This window comes from Psammomys obesus, unplaced genomic scaffold, assembly GCF_907164565.1.
Source record: "Psammomys obesus unplaced genomic scaffold, mPsaObe1.curated_primary_1811, whole genome shotgun sequence".
Classification (NCBI taxonomy): Eukaryota; Metazoa; Chordata; class Mammalia; order Rodentia; family Muridae; genus Psammomys; species Psammomys obesus.
In genome coordinates, this window is record NW_026585797.1 from 28,043,333 (window position 1) to 28,066,491 (window position 23,159).

At 40.7% G+C, this 23,159-nt stretch overlaps 1 protein-coding gene across 1 annotated transcript; it reads right to left on the reverse strand.

Moving 5' to 3' along the window:
- Positions 1-866: 866 nt before the first annotated feature.
- On the reverse strand, positions 867-22,268 carry Smpdl3a (sphingomyelin phosphodiesterase acid like 3A). Its single transcript, XM_055599436.1, has 8 exons — positions 22,077-22,268; positions 15,194-15,407; positions 13,920-14,064; positions 11,451-11,547; positions 8,370-8,539; positions 7,832-8,012; positions 4,104-4,228; positions 867-1,465 (listed from the first exon to the last, which is right to left on the reverse strand). Exons 1-8 carry the CDS (start codon positions 22,177-22,179, stop codon positions 1,148-1,150), a joined length of 1,353 nt encoding a protein of 450 aa, XP_055455411.1. The 5' UTR covers positions 22,180-22,268; the 3' UTR covers positions 867-1,147.
- Between the last annotated feature and the right edge of the window lie 891 nt (positions 22,269-23,159).

Below are 23,159 nucleotides of genomic sequence, written 5' to 3' on the forward strand. Positions count from 1 at the left end.
TCAGATTCTATTCAGCAAAGAAGTCTGGAATCAGTGTGTTCTCTACACTGGAGTTCACTCAAGCTCTAGCTTTCTGCTTTTGGCAAAATCACATTACTAAAATGAGTCATCCAAAGAATACTTGACAGCTTTCAATACTTGACAGTGGATTATTAGGGATGGAATATCATCATTGTGGACCATCTGTAATGAGTTTGGAATGAGTACACCATACATGATTCTCATTTTTACAGGTCAGAAATACTAGAATCCCAAAGGAAGAAAGCAGGGCAGGACACACCTATGGTGCTTTAGAGATTCAGATGTGGCCCTAAGGAGGCCCTGGTGCCTTCCCAAGAGCAGACAGTACATTTAAACAGTGCTAGTCTCCATCCACACACATGACAAAACAGTTTGAAAGAGGGCTTAAAAATAAGGCTTTATCAAGAGGGAAATAAAACGCTGAAAATATCCCTGGCAGTGGCTCATACCTTTAAACCCAGCACTCAGAAGGCAGAGGCAGGAGTTCGAGACCAGCTTGGTCTACAGAGAAAGTTCATGATAGCCAAAGATACACAGAGAAAGCCTGTCTAAAAACAAAACAACCCCCCCCAAAAAAAAAAAAACAAAAAAGAAAAACCATGAAATATGCAAAACAATAACAGAAAGACTGAAAATTATCATAATGAAAGTGAAGGAAGCATTAAAAGTACCACTGGGCATGGTAGTACATGAAAATCCCAACCCCTGGAAGATTTGGCAAGAGGATCATTGTGAGTTCCAAGCCAGCCTGTGACTTCCATTCCCATGCAGCCTGAGCTATAGCATAATATCCTGCATCAAAACAAAACAAAACACACCAAAAAAGCAAACAAAACGCCATACCATTCAAGTCAACTGCTTTATTTCATCAATGACAAGTTTATAAGACCATAAGTTAGGAATACTTATATACAAGTGGGAGATATGTTTGTCAAAATACCACTCTGTTAATGAACAATTTAAACACATTCGATGTGTGAAAGTTTGGAATGTTCCTGGTGTCAATGTCTGAGCCTCGAGAATAAGAAAGTGCAGAGAGAGCAAGCCTTCCAACCCACTCAGTGCTTCACAAACTGACGGCAGAAGCACCATGATGTGATCTCGTTCTACGAACATGGCGGGAATACTAGTGACTGTGCTTTATAAAACCTTGCTTAAGGCAATCGCCATAGGAAACGCTATCAAGATTCATAATGGCGCAAACCTGTAAGGTCTTGCACTTCTGATCACATGTTACGTTGCTGTCATAACTCACAAAAAAATAATGGTAGTATTTCAGAAACTGTTTGCTGTCTAAGGCAGCAAACTGCTTAGCTAATCCATGTAAGCTCGCAGCCTGGAGATCGGCAACGCCATAGGTCTGAGTCAAGATGTACTCCAGTGTCCAGTTGGATTCTCCTTTTAGATTTGCTTCTGTCAGGTTCAAATAATACTGCAACATGTCCTATATCAAAGACAGTAAGGGAGCCAGTTCACTTTTCACCATAGAGACCATCGCACCCTATGAAGATCTCTCATGGAGCTTCGTGTGGCATGCTGAACTTCAAGTGTCCAAAAACCTGTATCACTTTTGTAAACTTCAGGAATAATGAAAGAATAGTACATCATCCATAGACACAGTTAATATGTACAAAATAAAGTGCCTTGAATTCTCACAGCTTAGAGACAACCACTAACAGCTGATGTGAACCAGTTGGTGCTGGAGGCAGCTGAACCAGCACCCGGGTGCCGCATGAGATTATCACACGGGCTGCGAGCCAGCCAGTGTCAGTTTGGTAGCTTGAGATTATGACACTGATAAGTGCATTTGCTATCTTGAAACCACGAAGGTCTACACATTTAGGAACTGTTGTTAGATGAACAACAGTTCAATGAACTAGTTGTTAGATATTTGTTGGCACTCCTCTGTGTGTGTGTATAAATACCGTTCATATATATACTTCGGATAGATGATAGACAGACAGATAGATGATAGAAGATAGATAGACAGATAGATAAAGAAATTGTTCCATATTTTATAGATGAAACAAAAACAAATACTAGAATACATATTCTTGTTTGCTTTTTTCGCCTTTTATTTATTTATTTATTTATTTAGTAAAATGAACTCACCTTAAACAAACAGCTTGGTAGTTTTACTTATCTTCAGTTGGTGTTCCATGAGGGGCATCTTTCTTTTTTTAATTAAATTTTTATTTTTTTATATTAATTACAATTTATTTACTTTTTATCCCAGCTGTAATCCGCTCCTGAATTCCCTCCCTATTCCACCCTCCCTCCCTCATCTCCTCCCTGCCCCTTTCCAAGTCCACTGATAGGGGAAGTCCTCCACCCCTTCCATCTGACCTTAGCTTATCAGGTCTCATCAGGACTGGCTGCAATTTTCTCCTCTGTGGCCTAGCAAGGCTGCTCCTCCCTCGGGGTGGGGGAGAGGTCAAAGAGCCAGCCAATGAGTTCATGTCAGAGACAGTCCCTGTTCCAGGGGCATCTTTCTATGCCAGTAAATACTCTCACACACACAGACACCCCCTCATATATTTACAGACATGAATGAGGAAGTTCAAATCCTCACCAACCAACCAGCAATTATAAAATAATTCATTTGAACTAGTTTAGTAAGTTTAATTTAATTTAATTTTTATGCATGAAGTTCAATTATCCCCTAATTCCTCTTCTTGGTATTTTAAGGAATAACAATGCTGTCTTGTAAAAATAAACTAGGAATATAATTACGTCAATAGCCACATTGACGTAAAGTACTGAGGTAAATGACATAAAGTACTGTCAAACTATATCTGTAGAAAGGGGCAGTTACCCAATCTAAGGTATCTACAATCTAAACAGTCAACTCATTGATATCAAGTTGTTCTTAAGTACACAGTCACAAATGTACACAAGAGAATTTTTGAGATAAAAGTAAATGCTGAATTTGAGTTTTTCCTTTTAAAAAATTTAACTTCAGTTGAGCTTTTAGTATAAGGTAAACATCATTTTAACTGTTTTATATTGATGTTTTGTTTTTCCACGGAAGCATCTTAGGAACTCATGATTTGTTCATACTTGAGGCACACATAGGAAGGTGTGTGTGTGTGTGTGTGTGTGTGTGTGTGTGTGTGTGTGTGTGTGTACATTTTCTCTGTGTGGATGTGTATGCATACGGTTGAGTGCTGTGGAGGACACAGGTCAACAATGACTAGCTCTCCCCCTTATTTCTTCTGAGAATAAAACTTTTTCTTCTCTCTTTCCCGAATCTGGAGTTGTGCTTTTCAGCTAAAATGGATGACACCAAGCTCCAAGGATCCCCTTGTCTCCACACCACTGCACTAGGGAATCAGATGTTCACAGCCATGCTTGCCATTTTATGTGACTAGAGGGTTTCAGAATTTAGAGCAATCTGCTTACAGCAAGAATATTTGCCAACTGAGTTAGCCCCCGAGCTCTCACTGTCATACTTTAATTTCCATTTTAAAGAAGAACAAATTAGAATGCAGAGAAACTTGGTTAACAGTTGAAAACAGAGCACAGTTCTGGGGACTATACTTTTCCAGATAAGTACATTTGGGAGAAGAGTAATTACTGTGGCTTAAGGAGGGCAAAAATATGCATCAAAGACCACAAATAAGGCTGCATCCAGTGAAAGCTTTGAAAAGGCGGCAAGATCAGGGCTTAGAATGTAACTCAGTTGTGAAAGTGCCGGCCTTGCATACAGAAGGTCCTGAGCTCAGTCCTCAGCATCCCCAAAACCTGGGTATAGGGTTACACACCTGTTATAGCAGCATTTGGGAGGTAGAGGGAAGAGGACCAGAAGTCTCAAGAATACATTAACTTTAAGGCCTACCTGTACTACATGAGACCCAGTCTTAAAGCAAACAAATAAAAAAGGTCAGGAAGCCCCTAAAGAGACAGTAACTTCCCACAAGCAAACCTTACCTACCCGCCCATAGGGATGACAAAAGGACATCCACCTTTAAATAAGGGCACCATGAGATATCAGCATCAAGCATCTTTAATGGACAGTCTACTCAATGAATGAAAACCTCCAATGTATACATGTAGGGTCAACTGAAACTGCTCCAACTTACCAGCAGGGTATAATCACCAGGCTTGTACTGAAATAGTCTGACACCAGGATTGTTGGTCTCTTTTTGTAAAACTCCTTTCACTGGTGTAACAGCAGGTGCCACAAACACAGAACTTACTGGACTTCCTGGACAAAAAAAAAAAAAAAAAAATCAGGTATATAGTGTAACATTTTAATCTACCTTAAACTAATGAACAGCTTAGGTTAAGAGATCAATAGACACTGTGGTCATTGATTAATCCTGCCTCAAAGCAATTACTGTATTGCTTTTGAGAAAACAAGGGTATTTATTTCATTCCCAAACCAAAAGACTATTACTGATTTTGCTAAGCAGATTAATGCTATTGTGATTATATAAATTACCTGCATACCCTAGGAATAAATATAGAATTATACAGAGATATAATTGAACGGATGCTTAAAAGTTACTTTTAAACACTTCAGCTAATTTGGTGGCAGACAGACAGATGACAGATAGAGCATAGATAGGTTACAGACAGGTTATATGTAAATGATCATAGATGATGATAGATATATAGATTAATGATGGAAATAGATAAATGAAAGGGAGGTAGATTATTGAAACACATAGATGACAGAAGAAAGACAGATAGATAATAGATTTTAGACAGACAATGGATGGTAGATGATAGACAATAATTTATTGATAGTGAAATAGATGACAGCCACAACAAAGAGATGATAGTGGATAGACGATAAGGAAATATTGCATGGTCTTGAAAGAGAATGAATAGATGAAAATAAATCCGGTAATACCTTGGCGAATGTTCAGTACAAATAATGAGTGGACAGGAATCTGATCACATTCTCAACCTTTATATGTATTTGAAAATTTTTCACACAAAAAAATAAGTCTACCACAACTTACACACACACATACACAAAGAAAAGAAAGAACAAAAACAAAAATTGATTTGTTCTTTTAAACCTTTCCTAAAGTAATTATTTCAGTCATTATTCATTACTTTTACTGGCACAAGCCTTTAATTCCAGCACTCAGGAAACAAGCACATAAATGTGAGTATGAAGCATGCCTGGTGCATGTAGTTCCAGGACAGCCAGACCTACACAGTGAGACTCTTTTCAAAACAAAAAGTAAAATTAAAGCTAAAAATATTAACATATTTTATACATGTCTATTTTAAGAATACGATTTATGGTTGGGCATGGTGGCGCATGTCTTTGATCCAACACTGGGGTGGGCAGAGGCAGGCAGATCTTTTTTTTAATTTGAGGCCAGCCTGGTCAACATAGTGAGTTCTAGGACAGCCAGAGCTCTGTAGTAAATAAATTCCTGTCTCAGAAACAACAAACAAACAAACAAACAAAGTCATATTATGTTCTAAAACCTCAAATGGTTTAAAGTAACTATTGTGATAAGATGTTTCGTTCTAGAAGATAAACATTTTAAAAATATTGTCAAAATATTGAAGAAAACTCAACTTTTTTCCCTGTTGTCTACATAAAATCAAACTCTTACTGTTTCTTGCTATAACTTCTCCTAGTTTTCCTTCCTTTTACTGTGAGTGACAAGACAAATTAAGCATGTACTGAATACATTTTAAGGTATTGTGTGAATTGTGATTTGTACTTTAAATTCTGTGAGGAAAAAGAAAAGAAAAAACAAGGGAAACTTGAGTGTAGTGGGTAAATAATGAACAGTATAATTTCTCCAGCTCAAGTGTCTGACAGAATCTTGGAGTGAGCTGAGGGCTTCAGAGCTTTCTGTGTAGATGCCAAATAAACAACACTGGCCCTTCGCAGCTGACTAGAGCTTATGTTGAATAAATCTAGCCAGCTATGATTTGGGCACTCAGCTTACAACCATCAAGATAAAATAGAAAATGTTGCTGGATATTTGATCACGTCATGAACCTGGAAATTATGTTGGTTACTGGGAAAACCTGTTTCTAGTTGTGGGTGTGGCTCAGCCCTAGGACACACCTTTAATCGAAGAGCTTTCTGCTTGAATGTCATAACTAAGATTAAAGTTAACGTCAGGTCAAGTGACACAGCAAGCAACCAGTTGACAGGAAGTGAATATAGAAACCAAACAGAGAGTAAGAGGAAGTCATGTGGGAAATGCAGATCAAAACAACCCTGCGATTTCACCTTACACCCATCAGAATGGCTAAGAACAAAAACTCAAGGGATGAAGCATGCTGGAGAGGTGTGGAGAAAGGAGAACCTTCCTCCATTGCTGGTGGGGATGTAACCTTGTAAACCACTTTGGAAATCAATAGGGCACTTTCACAGAAAATTGGAAATAGTGTTACCTCAAGATCCAGCTATACCACTCCTAGGCATATACCCAAAAGATCCCCCACTATTCAATAAGGACATTTGCTCAACCATGTTTGTAGCAGCTTTATTTGTAATAGCCAGATGCTGGAAACAACCCAACAACCCAACAGGGGAATGGATACAGAAATTGTGGTACATTTACATAATGGAATAATGCACGGCAATTAAAAACAAGGAAATCATGAAATTTGCATGCAAATGATGGGAACTAGAAAAGATCATCCTGAATGAAGTAACCCAGAAGCAGAAAGACACATGTGATATATACTCACTTATAAGTGGATATTAGCGATATAATATAGGATAAACATACTATAATCTATAGTCCTAAAGAAGCTAAACAACAAGTAAGACCCTAGAGAAGATGCTTAATCCCCATTCAGAAGGGCAAACAGGATAAACATCTGAAGTGGGAGAAGACAAGGAACAGGGCAGGAGCCCTCCACAGAAGACCTCTGAAAATCTTTACCCACCAGGGTATTGAAGGAGATACTGAGACTCAAAGCCAAACTTTGGGCAGAGTGCCAGAATCCTCAAGGAAGAAGAGGAAGATAAAAAGACCTGGATGGGACAGGAACTCTACAAGAAGAACAACAGAGACAAAATACCCAAGCCCATGGGGGGGCCTGCAGAGACCAATATTCCTACCAAGGACCATGCCTGGAAAGGACCTAAACCCCCTGCTCAGATGAAGCCCATAGGCTGCTCAGTTTTCAAGTGGGCTTCCTAGTAAGTGGATTAGGGGCTGTCTCTGACATGAACTCAGTGGCCGGCTCTTTGATCACTTCTCCCTGGAGGTTGCAGCCTTGCCAGGCCACAGAGGAAGATGATGCAGCCAGCCTTGATGAGACTTGATAGGCTAGCATCAGATAGAAGGGGAGGAGGTCCTTGCCTATCAAGGGACTAGGGAAAGGGCATAGGGGAAGAAGAGGGAGGGTAGGTGTGACTAGGAGGAGACAAAGGAGGAGACTGCAGTGGAATACAAAGTGAATAAATTGTAATAAACAAATAAATTAATTAAATTAAACTTTAAAAAAAGAGGAAGTCGGGGGGACAGATAGGAAGACGTACAGGAAGTAGAAGGGAGAAACATTCAATTTTGAGGGTCTTTTGAGATGGCATGGGGATGCAGGTTTCCTTTTTCCTTCTAGGACGTCAGCTGAGGGGGAGGGTCAGCTGGTGTTTCCTCTGCCTCTCTGAACTAGCAGGCTTTCACCCCAGCATCTGGCTCTGGCATCTTTAGTTAGTAAAATTCAATAACAGAGATATTATTTAAAAACAAGAAGGGCAAGAAACTTCACTTTTAGACAAAGCTTTAAATGTCCAGATCAGTAACCACAGTGGCTAGTCACAGTCATACTACAACAAGGGGACTAGGATCTTCATCCAGGCCATCTTCATTACCTTTTTTATCTGAAAGAACCATAAGGCTGTCCCTGTGGGTGTGGCCGTAGAACTGTCCCACAATGACAGAGCTGTACCTTCTGAAAATATCAACCAGTTTCTCATTACTGTACTGCCTCACTGCTGTGGTGCCAGTTACATAAGGAAGATAGCCCACAGGAACGTGAGCTATGATGTACACCTGAAAAGAGAAACACAAGGAGACATGACAGTTTGTTTGTACATTTATCCTTACTAAGCGACAGCTGGATACCCGTGACTGAACATACATAACTAAGATTTAGAAAACGAACATCTCCTCTCTCCTGAGTCTGAGAAAAGAAGAGCGAGCTGCGATTGGGCAGCTATCAGGGCACTTTCTTAGCATATGTCTCATTTTTTACTATACTCTTGGATGATATAAAAACAATGGCTTTAATCAACTTTTTTTAAGTCTTGAATTTTTACTGCTTTTATTAATTTCTGATTCTGCCCCAAGCTCAATAGCCAAATGTATCTTTCTGGCAGTCCACTGCTAGTTCTGGTCTATAAGATCTACCTTCTCCTTATTTTGCAGCGAGCTGTTGAGTGTATTTTCCAACCACTCAAACTGATTTGCTGGGTCTGTCTTGTTGAGGGTCATGACATTTGGGCCATAGTACAAGTTTGTGTTTAGGCTAATGATCCTCAAGCCTGGATTACTTGCAACTTTCTGTGAGTAAAAGCCACCTGTAAAAACAAATGTAAAACATGCTTTAGAAACACAAACACACAAATACAAAGACATTGGGAAAGCAAACTCTTAATGTTAACAATGTAGACTGCATTTTCACTGCTTGGGTAAAAATAACTGAAAAGGTACGATATGTCTGGTCCAATGTGTAAGATTATGAGGGAAGAGCAGCTGCATCCAATGTGAATAGTTGAGCAGTGGGCAATGAAAGTGAATTTTAAAAATAGCAACTTATATTACACAATGCTCAATAGGGAGTTGTGGAACGGCCACAACTGTCAGGTCTAGAACACAACTCCTGCACCTAAGGTTCAGGGATCATTGTGGAAGAAAGACTGTAAGAGCCAGAAAATCAGGGAGCTTACTGTAAGATTGGGTCTCCTAGAAATAGCAGAGAAGCTATACACATGAAGTCTCACCAACATCACTGCCTAAACATGACTGAAGAAGGGCAACACCAATATACATGCTAACATGGAAGGGGAAAAGTTTTTGGGTGCATCAACCTTAGACAAAAACTACAGAAAACAAATAATGAGGGGGAAAAATAGTTGACTTCTGGCTAGAGCCACCAATTGGTTATCCAATAACAAGTGATCAGCCCTGGAAATATACATACAAGTAACATTATACAGACTAAGCAAGTTGTATTTATGTATTTACAAACTATATCTACATTCATTCATCATCTATCTATCTATCTATCTATCTATCTATCTATCTATCTATCTATCCATCACATAAGTAACAACAATGGAAAAGCATCTATGCATTAAAAGAACAAGGCAGGAGAGACACATGACAGAATTGGAGAAAGAAAAGGGAAAGAATAAACGATGTAATTATATTTTCATCTCAAAAAATAAAAAATACTTTAAAAATAATAATAATTTATATATTAGTCCCTGTTTTAAATAATAGGACTTAAGGATGGAGATATTATAAAACATAAGATCTAAAGAATAGATATACACCGAATCCTGCTAAAAACATCCAGCAAAAGAGTACATTGGACCCTAGTACATTCTGTGCCCCACACCTGAACTAGTGGTGAAGACACACACACACACACACACACACACACACACACACACACACAAAAATATGTCATACTGGAACATTCAGAGTGAGCCACTCTATTCTAGTACCTGATTTCTGTGTCCTATGCCCATTCACCAAACATCTATTTCAATAGCTTTCACTCATGACTGATCAAAGCCTCTCTAGCTTCTATTTTTCTCCCCTATAGTCACAGCACATTATGATTTTCACCATAGTAAGACTTATATGTGTGTGTAAGTGTGTGTGTGCTCATGTGAGAAGCCAATGTCCAACCTCTCTAGTGTCATTCCTTAGATGCTATATACATTGTTTGTTGAGCCGGGGACTCTCATGGGCCTGGACCTTACCTGGCTAGACTAACTGACTACGAAGCCCCAGAGATCCACCTGTGTCCACCTCCCAAAAAGTGAAAAGAAATTTTTTTAAGTTATATATTTATAATGTACAATGGCACAGGGTTAACATTCTGCTATAGTTTAGATTTGAAATTTTCCCAAAGACCCTTCTGTGTGAAGGGTTAGTCCCAGAGCATGGTCTTAGTGAGAGGTTGCTAAAGCATGAGAGGGCATAAGAATCAGTCTATTGATAAACTAAATAAGTGATCAGAGGTAGGGCCTAGTCAACTACAACACAGAAGAACTGTCTTCAGATGGAATGTCTTGTGTCTGCTCACACTAATTCCTGTATGCTCTCTCTCTTACTATCTTCACTCTGTCTCTCCCTTCTTCCTTCCCTACCTTTCTCCCTTCCTTCCTTTCTTCCTTCCTTCATTCCCTCCCTCCCTCTCTCCCTCCCTCCCTCCTTCCTTCCTTCCTTCCTTCCTTCCTTCCTTCCTTCCTTCCATAGCTCTTTTTTTCTTCCTTTCCTTCCTCCTTCCTTAACTCTCTAGCTCTCTCACTCATACCCCCTTTCCTGGTTGTCATGAGGTAAGGACCTAATCTCTGCCAAACCCAACTGTCTTAGTCTTAGAAGTCTGAAGTGTTGTGTCTAGAATACCATTAACCAGCTGACCTTTGAAAGAAGAAACTCATATGAATCTTCTTCCATTCAGTTGTTTAACTCAGGTATATTTGAGAAATCCTTACTTAACACGAATTACTATCCCAAAAGAGAGGAAGAGGAAAATTAGCAAGGAAAGCTCAGACAAAAGCAAGAAGGATAAATATAAAACCATAACCCTATGTCTGATGTCTACTGTACTTGGTAGTGGGCTATCAGCTCCAATTGGGCAGTCCTACGGCCTTCCTAACTGCATGTCCCATGGCTTCTCCTGGGCTGGCTCTGCTGACATTTGCATCTTGCCTTGGAGGATATTCCACATCCTGGCACCTGTAACTTTTTCCTCTCCATGCAGCTTTACTCTACAGCTTCACAGCACCATCTTCTCAGGGGGCCTGTCCATAGGAAGGGGAGGGGAGACTACACCCAGGCAATGACTCGCCATGTACTATTTATGTTATTTTTCTAAACATCTCAAGGGCCATATGAAAACCTTAGTTATTCCCACTTTACCAGCGGTTCCTTCATAACATTTTGCTCTTGGAGTAAAAAGTTTCTTTCTTTTCAATCCATTTTACAACAAAAAGCATACACTTTCATTTATATTCACGTTTGAAATTGAGATTTTTATTCATGTGGAACATCTTGGTTGAGGAGGAACAGGAAGGCAAAGAGACCTTCACAAGATAAAGAGATTCACACGTGTCCCAAGCGCACACCACCGCAGCTTACTGTCTTTCATACAAAGTGGGCACAGAGAAGATCTAGAACCAGAAGACTCAAACAAACGTTAAAGATTTAAGCCTATACAAGGAATCCAAGGGGAAACAAAGAAGTCGTGCTAACCTTTCTTTAAAGTGCTGATAGCTTCTTCATCCAGCCACGGTTTCCAGAGTTCGGCTACAGCACTGTAGACCTTACTGGTGGCTGTCGGCAGCTGGTCCTAGCCACAGAGAAGACAATCCGCAATTGAAACTTTAAGCATATAGAGACCAATTAGTGAAAAATATTGCTTGAGTGCTGACTGTGTTAGTCCGCTGTAGGCAAAAAGGTAAGTTTAGTCTTTAAGGACAACATAACCTAGCTGTGGAAAGGTAGACAAAGGTGATACAGTAACTGTAAGACATATTGCCAAGTGCTATTTTAGAGGTCCTGGGAGCACAAAACAAGAACATCATGTCAGGCAAGAAACAAAGGCAGCAATTACGGAAGGAATTGAGCAACAGTTCCGAGATGACATTAAAGTAAAATGCAGGCATTGGTGCAGGCATAAACACAGCAGTCCAGAGGTGTGAGCTATCTGCAGATGGAAGCTCTTCTTAGTGCCTGAGCAGGCTTTAGATGGATGAGGAGATAAAGAATGTGTTCCTGGAACAATGAGGGCAGGTTTGAACTTGAACACGCAAGACTGGTATAGCATGCCGTAGACTGGAGAAAACTCGGTAACTTAAAACTTTAATAAAGTCACCCTAGATCTTACAACTATAGAGAATATGAATACCGTATACTCATATAGGAGGAGAGTCATCCCAAAAGCTGTCAATTGCAGATTCCCTCCATGTTCATGCATACCATGTTAACATCCAGTTGGCTATCCAGCAGACCGTCTTTAGGCTGAGGCCTGACGACCATAGGAAAATGAGCAACCATAGGAAGGCTCATTACCCATGCAGTTGGCAGCATCAATCTTAACCAATGTAGAAGTAAATAGAAACTCTGGTCCACACTGCTTACTTGAGCAGCGCTGGAAAATAATTCCTGGGTGAGTTATACGCTTCAGGCGGACAGGTGAGGTGGCTGCATTTCTCTGGGTACCTTTACAGAGTTACGGTACAGGGTTAAAGGCTTTTATTGGAGAAATTCTACTCAGATTTTACACTAGTGTTCTCTAAAATTATACCCCAAAAATCAGCTCTCAGGGGTACTTGTTCTGAAACTTTCCTGTGATATTAGATATATCTCAAAGTATGAGGGAATGTTTGAAAGGGAACAGAAGAGGAGTTGGCTGGGGAAGGAAGGATGGAGATGATGTAAGTACAGTGTTCATTGATGAAACAGTCAAAAACATGTTTCTACATGAAGATCGAATGAGCATAGGGTGCAGCAAGTCTTTAGCAGCAGAAAGAAAAACAAGTAATAGGAAAAAAATCACAAGGCTGAGACTAGAAATCAAGTTCACTGTGAGAGCACATGCTTAGCTTGTAGAACATGAGAATAGCATGTGGGAAATCCTGGAATTCAATCGCCATCAGTTAAAAAAAATAAAACAAACAAACAAACAAAAAACCCAGAAAAAACATAAGCTAGATATTGGAGGAAAATGTCATGTGTATATATGTAGCCCAGTTTACCTACAGAACAATTAATAGACGTTAGTAAATACATCTTCAACTTGCTTTAAGATCTGACTTGAAAGAAACCAAAGATTAAATAAATAAAACAAAACCTCAAAGAAATTAAAAAAGAATTCATCCAGGGTCTGATTCAATAACCACAATTTCACTTACTGAGGGCTCATGAGATGCAAGGAAATGCGTTATACAATTTTCATATATTATCACTAATTTGCACCAAAAAATTCAAGGCAAATATTGTCAGTCTTGTTCATAAATGAGTGACCCATGGAGGAACAACTTGTGCATTACCCAAGGCTAAGCAAGAGTTCTCTGAGCAGGGAGGAATAGAGGTACAAATTCTCATGAGCAAATCTCTGTACAAATTGATTTTTACACAGCTATAAGAGCCACTCACCGTGACTGAGTATGACAGGGACCTTAACAAACTGTTAGTGACTGGAGCCAAGTCACATCAGCATTGAATATTCTGGAAATCATTTTTGCCTTGAGTCCCATCTGACTCAGATACGCTGGACTGGAACACGGACTTGCCCTTGGGTCGTTTTAACAATCTTTCTAGTTGTGTCCTTAATAATAATCTTCCTTAAATCTGAATGTGCTGATCTTTGCATGTCTAACAGGCTCTGGAAAATGTAAACATTTGTTAAACCTTGATTCTCTAAGCCTATCATGCAAATGGTAAATAAGTTAAAAAAAAAAAAAAGTATTCAAAGGACCTGGAAAATTGAAGCTTATAATAGAAAAAAGGAATTGATAATCCACAAACTATGTAATTTGCTTCTAAAATATATTATTGGGATATTTTATGATTGTTTTAAACCTTTTGAAACTACCCAAAACCTACCTTGACAGTTATCACTGGAATACTTCTTTGAGACCCATTCTTAACTACCACTGTCATAATTCTGACACTACTAATAGGGTACTATGTACTTCTGGAAGTTGAGATCAGTTTTACCTGTGGCCAGTAGTCATGATTTCCCAGCGCAGGAAAAACCTGGAGGTTTGGGAAGAGGTTCTGGACAGTTGTTGTCATGTTAGTGATCACGTTTATAACAGTGTCTGTGGAGAGTTCAGGTACAGGTACATGAGGTGGGCTATCACTGAAAAGGACAGAAGTGTAAAGAACAAATCCACTAGATTTATGCATAAGTTGTTGTAGTTATCATTATACATGTCCACTTTAAAATAATAACTGAAGATGAGCTTAACTACATAGCAAAACACAACCTCAAAGGGGGTCAAGAGGGATTAACTATTCTTCTTCCGTGGCAATTTTACAAAAACGGTTGGAGGTGGGATGTTAGTACAAGAAATTACAGCCTTTTTCACTGCCTGGCTGAAGATTTATAAGAAAGACCATAGGATCAGCAAAGTGTAGACGGCAGGACTAAAAGCATAGATTCAAATATCAGGTTTACCAACAAGTGACAGTAGATATGTGGGCAAGAATCTTTTTAGAGATTCTCAGTGATTCATTTCCTTGCCTCTAACATGGAAATAATATGATCTAGAGATATAAAGATGAAGAAGTTGCAGACGGAAAATAACTAAAACTGAACTTTACACAAAGTAAACACCTTATGAAGAAAAGCAATAGTCCTTACTTCAGGAACTGGAAATACAGTCCTCACCACAGTATGCTGATGGATGGACCTAGTTAATTATCCCACCACAACAGGAAGCTGCACAAAATTGTCATCATAGGCTAACACCCATTGTTATCTTTTTTCTTAATTATCTAATGAAAAAATTATATTCATATTAATATTATGAGATACTGATACGAGTGTGCTATGTATGGAATAGTCCCTCAGTGAACACAAACATATTTATAAAGTCTGTGCTACAAGAAGAAGCCCTATAGGATTGTTAAAATTATTTTTATTACTAGTAATATTGACGAATATGACCTGATATGTCTATATTGCATATAATTTACTTTGCATATGCATACAATTTACTTTGATCACAGTCACTTCCCAGTCTTCCCATTAACTTCTCCTAGATCAACACCATCTTCCAGTCTCTCCCAACTTCATGTCCTCTCTTTTTTTTCCTACTCATAGACTCATGAACGTCGGGGCACCCACTGGAGCATAAGACCTGTTTTAACATATGCATGTTTAACATGTTGTATGTAACCTATACAATTCTGAATGAAAAGAAGCACACTAGTGAAGACGGCCACACTGCAGGTCAACCTACCTAAGAGTTTATACATGTACTTACCCTGTCCATATCATGAAAGATGCTTCTTGTCCTGAATTCTTAATAAAATCAAATGCTGACAAAATAAGTTGATAGGGAGAGTCACACAGGACATCTCCAAAAGGGCCGGGATTGGAGGCATTCGCACCTTTAGATGACGCACACACCTTGGTGTGGTCATCTGTAATGTGGTAGGTAGGGTCCAGATGTAAGTCAGTCACGTGCCAAAACTGTCCTGTTGGTTAGAAAGGAAATACTGATGAATTCATGTTTGGAGTAATATTTCGGCAGCTGCCCCCCTACTGGCAGAAGGAAGCTGTCCCAATTTTGGTGTCCTTACACTACGAAGTTAAATGTAACTCTCTCCTGTGAGATGAAGAAGCATCAAGTAACACAAGAACATACAACTTACATGTGTAAAATCAATAAGCTCAGAGTAGCATGACTACCCAGTAAGGACTCTAGCAAAGATGAGATTCCGCAGTGAAATGTTTGGTGCCACCTTTCTGAGAGGCCAATGAGGGCATATAGTACTGCCTCTCAATAGCATGCCTTCTTGCAGAATCTGAGATTTGGGAAGTTTTGTGCTTTACTCTTGCATAAAAACAATAACTTAGAAATATCTACTTTACCAAGACTGCACAAGTAAGTAGAGTACAGAATCAAGAAATGTTTATTCAGTTACTTTTTATATAATTTCCCTCAGCATTAAAGGAAAAAAAAAACATAAATCTTTAATAGTAGGCATGCGACAAACATTGGATTTCTTAGATATTCTTAAAAGCAAACTAGTCACAGGTATAACCGTCATATACTTGTGTTCAATGTTAATATTGTGGGAAACAGATCTTCAAAGAGAACTTTCCCATTGGGCTAAGGGAAAAGCCAAATCTATTTGAAAGCAATCCTACTCGGACACCATATTAAAAAATATTACTTCATTGAAAGAATTATTAGAACCAATTGGTACCTTTTATTATAAATCTGTATTATATGCCGAGTACCGTAGTAAGAAATTTGAAGAATAGCTGAGCAGTGGTAATGCATGCCTTTAATCCCAGCAATCAGAAGGCAGAGGCAGGTAGATTGCTATGGGTTCAAGGTTAGCCTAGTATACAGAGCAAGTTCCAGGATAGCCAAGGCCTCACAAGAAACCTGTCACAAAACAAAACAAAACAAAAAAAAACAAACAAACAAAAATAGCGAAAGAAATTTGGAAGAGCAGAGAAGTCAAGAACACTAGGACAAAAAAAAACTATAGAATCAACTAACCTGGGCCCAAAGGGGCTCACAGAGTCTGAACCACTAATCAAAGAGAATGCATGGGCTGGACTTTGGCCCCCTACACAACATAGCAGATGTGCAGCTTGGTCTTAATGTGGGTCCCCTAACAACTGGTCTCTGATTCTGTTGCCTGCCTTTGGACCTCTTTCCCTTAACTGGGCAACCTTGTCTGGGCTCAATAGGAGAAGATGTGTCTAGTTCTACAGCAACTTGATATGCCCAGGTGGATTGATATCCAAGAGAGTCCTCCTTTTCTCTGAGGAAAAAGGAAGAAATGGGGGGAGAGGAAAGAGGAGAAGCTATGACTAGGATGTAAATTAAGTTAATTAATTAAAGAAAAAAATAAACCTGAAAACAAAAAGAAATTTATACATGTTGTATCACTTCATTCTCAAAGGGACTCTATGAAGTTGGATTCGTCATTTTTTTTTAATTACATTTTATTCATTTTGTATCCCCCCATAAGCCCCTCCCTCCTCCCCTCCTGATCCCACCCTCCCTCCCCTTTCTGCATGCATGCCACTCCCCAAGTCCACTGATAGGGGAGGTTCTCCTCTTCTTTCTGATCTTAGTCTATCAGTTCTCATCAAAAGTGGCTGCATTGTCCTCTACTGTGGCCTGGTAAGGCTGCTCCCCCCTCAGGGGGAAGTGATCAACGAGCAGGCCAATCAGATTATGTCAGGGGCAGTCCCTCTTCCCATTACTATGTAACCCACTTGGACACTGAACTGCCATGGGCTACACCTGTGCAGGGGTTCCAGGTCATCTCCACGAATAGTCCTTGGTTGGAGTATGAGTCTCTGGGAAGTTCCCTGTGTTCAAATTATCTTGTTCTGTTGCTCTGCTTGTGGAGTTCCCGTCCCCTCCAGCTCTTACTATTTCCCACTTCTTACATAAAATTCCATTCACTCTGCCCATCAGTTGGCCATCAGGCTCAGCATCTGCTTTGACAGTCTATACTGCAGAAGCTTTCAGAGGCCCTCTGTGGCAGGTTTCAAGGTTGTTTCCTGTTTTCTTCTGGCTTTCAGAGGCCCTCTGTAGCGGGTTCTGAGTTCATAGTAGATAAACTAATGCTGGGTGTGGTTTGAAAAGAAATGTCTCCCATGGGCTCAGGTATTTGACTACTTAGTCCTCAGCTGGTAGAGAAGTTAAGAAACCTTTAAGAGGTGGAACCTTGGTGGAGGAAGGATGTCACAGTGGGGTGTGTTTTGAGAGTTCGTAACATCACACTGTCCCTGCTTCCCAACTGTGGTTGACAATGTTGTCGCTGAGGGTCCTGATACAGCCGCTGTGCCATGAGCTCGACTCCTCCTGGGACTATAAGGGCAGATGAACTTCTCCTTCTGCAAGTTGTCCTGGTCATGGTGTTCTACCACAGCGGCCAAGCAGGCCCTTTGACAAACATACACAGCTTATGTGCTCTCTCATATAAGGGAACCTATATGCTGAAGAGACTTCAAGCTTCTGTATACAACTTACACATAAATTCAATGACTGTGCTGCTTTTTTATACATAACTGATTCTTTAACACTGAGATTTGACTCCAGCTTTAATTTGCATAGTATTTTTTTTTTATGTGTGTGCTTTTCTGAAAGTATAAGTACCTTTAGGACAGCTGAATTAAAATTTGGAATCACAAAAGAGAAAACACTTCCACCATTTTGTTTTTATTTTAATTACCATACTTAGTGAGTATAATATGCCCATTTTTTTCAGACTGTTTTCTTTAACTGCACTTCAAAATAGCCTTCCAAATATACTGCCAGACATGCTTATTTATGATTTTTGAGCTCACTCTGATTCTAATGTACATCCGAAACATATCAGAAAAAACACAGCAAAGCAAGTAGAATGTCAACTTGTTTAATCTATGCAAAGATGATAAAGCTTAGTAAAAAAAAAAAAAAAAAAAAAAAAAAAAAAAAAAAAAAAAAAAAAAACCCAATGGGAAAAATACAGTGAAAATGGTTATGTTCATGTTTTGATTATTCGGATACGATCTAGAATTGCCTGGGAAGGGCGTCTCAGTGAGGGTATCTCTACATCAGGCTGATTTGGGCTTGTCTTCGCAGCCACAGTGGAGGGTGCTAGTCCCCAGGCAGGTGATTCCGGATTGTGTTTGTGTAGAAGACTCAACACAAGTAAGAGTGCATCATTTGTTCTCTTTCTGCTCTAGACAGTGGGTGTGACTGGCTGTCTTATGTTCCTGCTGTGACTTCCCAGCAATAATGGGGAAACCATTTGATTACAGCCACTGAAATTAAATTAAAACTACAGTAAACTTGCTAAGTAGCAAAGATGAGTTATTGTTTGGGGGATCATTTCTTGCCAGCATCATCATAATTTTATTACAAGGGTTTATTTGTAAAAAGTAGGAGACATGAAATCCAGATAAAAATTGACATAAAATAGTATCTGTGGTCAATTACTCGGTACTTAGTCACTATTCTAAAATATCAGCCAAGAGTAATTTCTTTCAATTCACGAAGCAGAAAATGCTCTAAACTTTATCTTGAGTTCAGATACACTCTATCTAGCATACACAGCAGAGAAAGAAAATAGGTTGGAATTACCATTCAGGTTGCCCTTCCTCGGGATATAGAGTGCATCTCATTTTTGTGTGAACCTGTGTTTATATTATTTGTAGACTGTAAACATGCAGTAAACTATACATAAAACAGAATGGTGTCATGACATCAGAGTCAGACAGCCTGACTTTCAACATAAGTGCTACCACCCAGTAAGTAATTAATGTGTCTGTGTGATCTTGGCCTGTTTCATCTGTCACGAAGAACTAGTAATGGTGTCCTCTGAGATACAAAAGTAACTTAATAGTAGCAGAAAACAAGCCTGAAAAAGCACATGACGTGGGGCAAGCTACATGTAAGTTTTACTGTCCTTATTTTATAAAACCTGCAACCTGAAATGGAATTTCCCCATTTGCCTGGAACTGTTCGATTTCACCAAGTACTTCTGGTATTTGTTTCATAAGCTTTTCATTATTATTGTCCATTTTAACAGACAGGGAACAGGGATATCCCAAGAAGAGACTTGATACTGAAGCAAGAATCTCACCTCAGGACCTGTACGGCTTTGAACCACTGTACACTATCTCCCACATAGTCAAATAAGCTGCCTCGCACGGAAATAGTTAATGGCATCAACATCCAAAGCACAGCGAAGATTAAGGCAAATGAGATCATGAATGGATCAAGTTTCATAATCCAAAACCTGAAATGGATTAGGGCACATCCCTCTGACATAATCCAGCACCTAATTCACAGAACTCCAAGAATGGGCATATGTCTGACAGAGTGGGTCCTTGAGAAAGATCCTTTCATTTATATCTAATGGCATTTAGGCAAAGGCAAATGTCAGGATTCCCTCCATATCATGCGACTAGTCCATGAAAGCTGAGCTAGAACCAGCTTCTCCAGATGCCAACATGCTGTTTCTACCATGTCACATTGTTGGATAGACAAATGAGGGGGTAATTAGATTCACTCAACGACGGCTTTGAATGAGTCATAACCTCTGGGAAGCTTTACGTCCTAACTCTAATGAAATAGTTCATAAAGTGTGTGTGTGGGTATGTGTGTATAAGGTTACCAGTCTGGACTATGATACAGTCAATAACACACTCAAATCAAAATTTCCCAGCTCAAAGTCCAAAGTTCTTTACCACAATTGCTTTCTTATCTTATTCTCTTATTTTGAAACTTTTTTCAAAGATTTCTCAAGATATGTGTGTTCCGCGTTTTCTAGGTAAGTGTTCAAAATTTATCTAGACAGATGCTCAAATTTTTCGGAAAAAAAATTTTTTTATAAACAACTGTGTTATACAGTTGTTTAAATAGGAGTTGGCTTATGGCTTATCTGTTTATAATGTCAGTTCTTTTGTGCTAAACACACCAGCAAGTGACAGCCTACTAAATCTAAAGAAGGAAAACACTGGAGCCAAACACACCCAGGTAACCAACACCAGGGTAGTGTCCTCTAGCCACCTGGACTTGGCACGGGAAGAAACTAGACCTGGGAATTTAAAAGCAGTTAGGAAACAGGCAGAGGTCAGGCTGGGTGGAAACTGTCGGGGAAGTGAAACGGTGCCAGAAGGGAAAGAAATTCTTGTCAAGTGGAAAGCATACAAAACTATTCATGCAGTGCAAAACCAGAGTCCACACATCTGGTCTTTCACTGGAGAGCCTCTCCCTCCCTCCGCAGTGCTACCACCCCTCCCAAAACAGGAAGATATCCGAAGGAGGTTCACATGACTGCCCCCAGCAAACTTTCGTGAAGGCGTTCAGCAATGAACTCACTAAAAGCAAAAGTTTGCGAAGTTGCCCGTGGTGCAGCCTGGGACATTTCTAGGTCAAAATCCTGAACAGTCACAAATTTAAATAGCACGCTTCCTGCGATGTGAAAACGCAAGGCAGCAGCATTAGAGACACTTTGGTGAAGGTTTCTGTGATGACTGTTATTCACCAGAGCTGGCGAAGCAGACTGACAGATGTGCCTTACAAAGGCTTGACAGCTAAGTCTGGTGCGCCTCACCATCGGGCAAACAGAAGGGATGGGCTGGGGGTGGGGGTGGGGGCAATTCCATAAGTCCTGTCCAGAGCAGTGGCGTAGAGAGGAGACAGCAGGAGAACTTCAGTACTGAGCACAGCTCAAAGTCTCCAGGACAGCTACCTATCGCCCCAAATCAAAGCAGAACCCACCCCCACCTCCAAGTAGAGCAGTTATTTTTAAAGAGAGGTAGGGAGATAGGGGGTGGGGGTCACCTTGAATTTTGAAACCCAGAAGGCATCCTACAATTTTACTAAACATTCGGTCTGCAGAGGGATTCTCTTTAAGTTGAAAGAGACCGGGAGTGTTAAAACTGTCCTTATGTATCTACCCCAAAGGTCTTGGGAGTGGGGCTGAATTACAAAAAAAAAAAAAAAAAAAAAAAAAAACACTTTCGGGAGCTGCTGCTGCTGCTGCTGCTGCTGCTGCTGCTGCTGCTATTGGGAGCAAGGGGACTAAGGGGACAAGGACAGGACGGGGAGGGGCACGATTAGAGAAACAGAATAACAGGCACCTAAGTGTAAAGAACAGAACTGTTCCCAACGCAAGGACCCAATTTGACCAAGGGATAAAGAAGGGCTCACAAGTTTTACGCTAAGCCCCGAGACCCGGAGTGGCAGAGAAAGCCTCCGGTTTCTCTGAGCAGAACACAACCCAAGGACGCTTTGTATAGGACTGAAACTACACCGTGTGGGAACGCTGTAGGTTCGCCACGGCCCCACCCCCCCGCTCTGGGCAGAGTAGGTGACTTAGGGGGTCACAGCCGATTAATTCTTAGCTGCCTTTTCCAACAGGCAACAGCTTCGCTTCGGCTTTCCTCTCCCGGGTGCAAAACAACCCAGACTGGTATGTAAACAAACGTCCAGCAGGGGGCTCGATACTGGCGCCCACAGGACGCCCCCACCGTGGCCCAGACCCAGTGACCTTGCTGCTGTCTGGCCTTTGGCCACCGTGACCAGCGTGACCCCGGGTCCTGTGCCCAGACGCCCACGCCTCGTGGAGACCTGGCCGACCCCTTCCGTCCTCCCCGCACCGTGGTCACGGTCCACTCACCCACAGCTGGAGAGCGACCCGAGCGCGCCAGGGGCACCCCGAGGCCCGGGCCGCAGACCCAGGCAGCCAGCAGGCAGCACAGGACGGTGCCTAGCAACACCATGACGAGCGGAGGTCACTGCCCCGGGAGGCTAGGCTCGGGCTAAGGCACCGCTGGGACCCGCAGGCCCTGGGGGTGGGGAGGAAGCCACAGCCGGTCCTGGTGTTGACGCCCAGCAGGTCACGTGAACTATCGGATTCCCGTGAGCATGAGAGCTTCTGACTTTCTGGACTCTAGTTTTATTTTACATATGCCTCCTTTTTTCTTAGATCAGTGGAAAAGAATGTTCTTGAGCCAACCCCAAGCCCCGTATCTTCTCTGAACCTCAGGGAAGGAACCTGCCTGACGGGGCCACTTAGCTGAGGTTACTTGAAGTGTGGTTAAGACATTAGAGTAGCAGAATGGTTCTGAATTTCCTCCATACATGCACCACCCGGGGACTCCTGATAAGCAAATTCCCAAGCCTCAGGCCAGCGCTGACGAATCTACGCTCCAGGAGTGGAGTCCAGCTGGCAGGGTGCGGCTTCGTGGTACTCCAAAGTGAATGGGCAGGTTAGAGTTGGTAAACAGATTCACTAGGCTGAACTTTTTTCTTCGCACAACTGAGTTAAAGCATGTCCTCTTACAGTGTACCTGGTGAATACAAAATAGAGACTGTTCATTTTACACCCCAAAAGGACTTTTGGAAACTATATTGGCAAACAAGCCAGAATCCACACACTATGCATTCTATGGTTTTTCCTCCTGGTATTTGTGAGAATGTGGTCTCTTTAAAATACAGCCAGTTGTTTTAATTTATAAGGCGTGGGGTTTCTTTAGAGAAGATCAAACCTGACTCATAAGAGACGTGAGATGAAGCCTTGAAGAAGCTGTGCTGTGTTTAAAAAGATTCTGCAAAAATGCTATGCTTTAGCTGAGGTTGAGGCTATTTACTATGGGGAGATAGATGTTTTAGGTGGAGAGCCAAAGTTTTCTTGGGATATCTTGGTCCCTTTAATACTCAGTTGTCTTTACTTATATATCTAACATATCACTCTCATGAC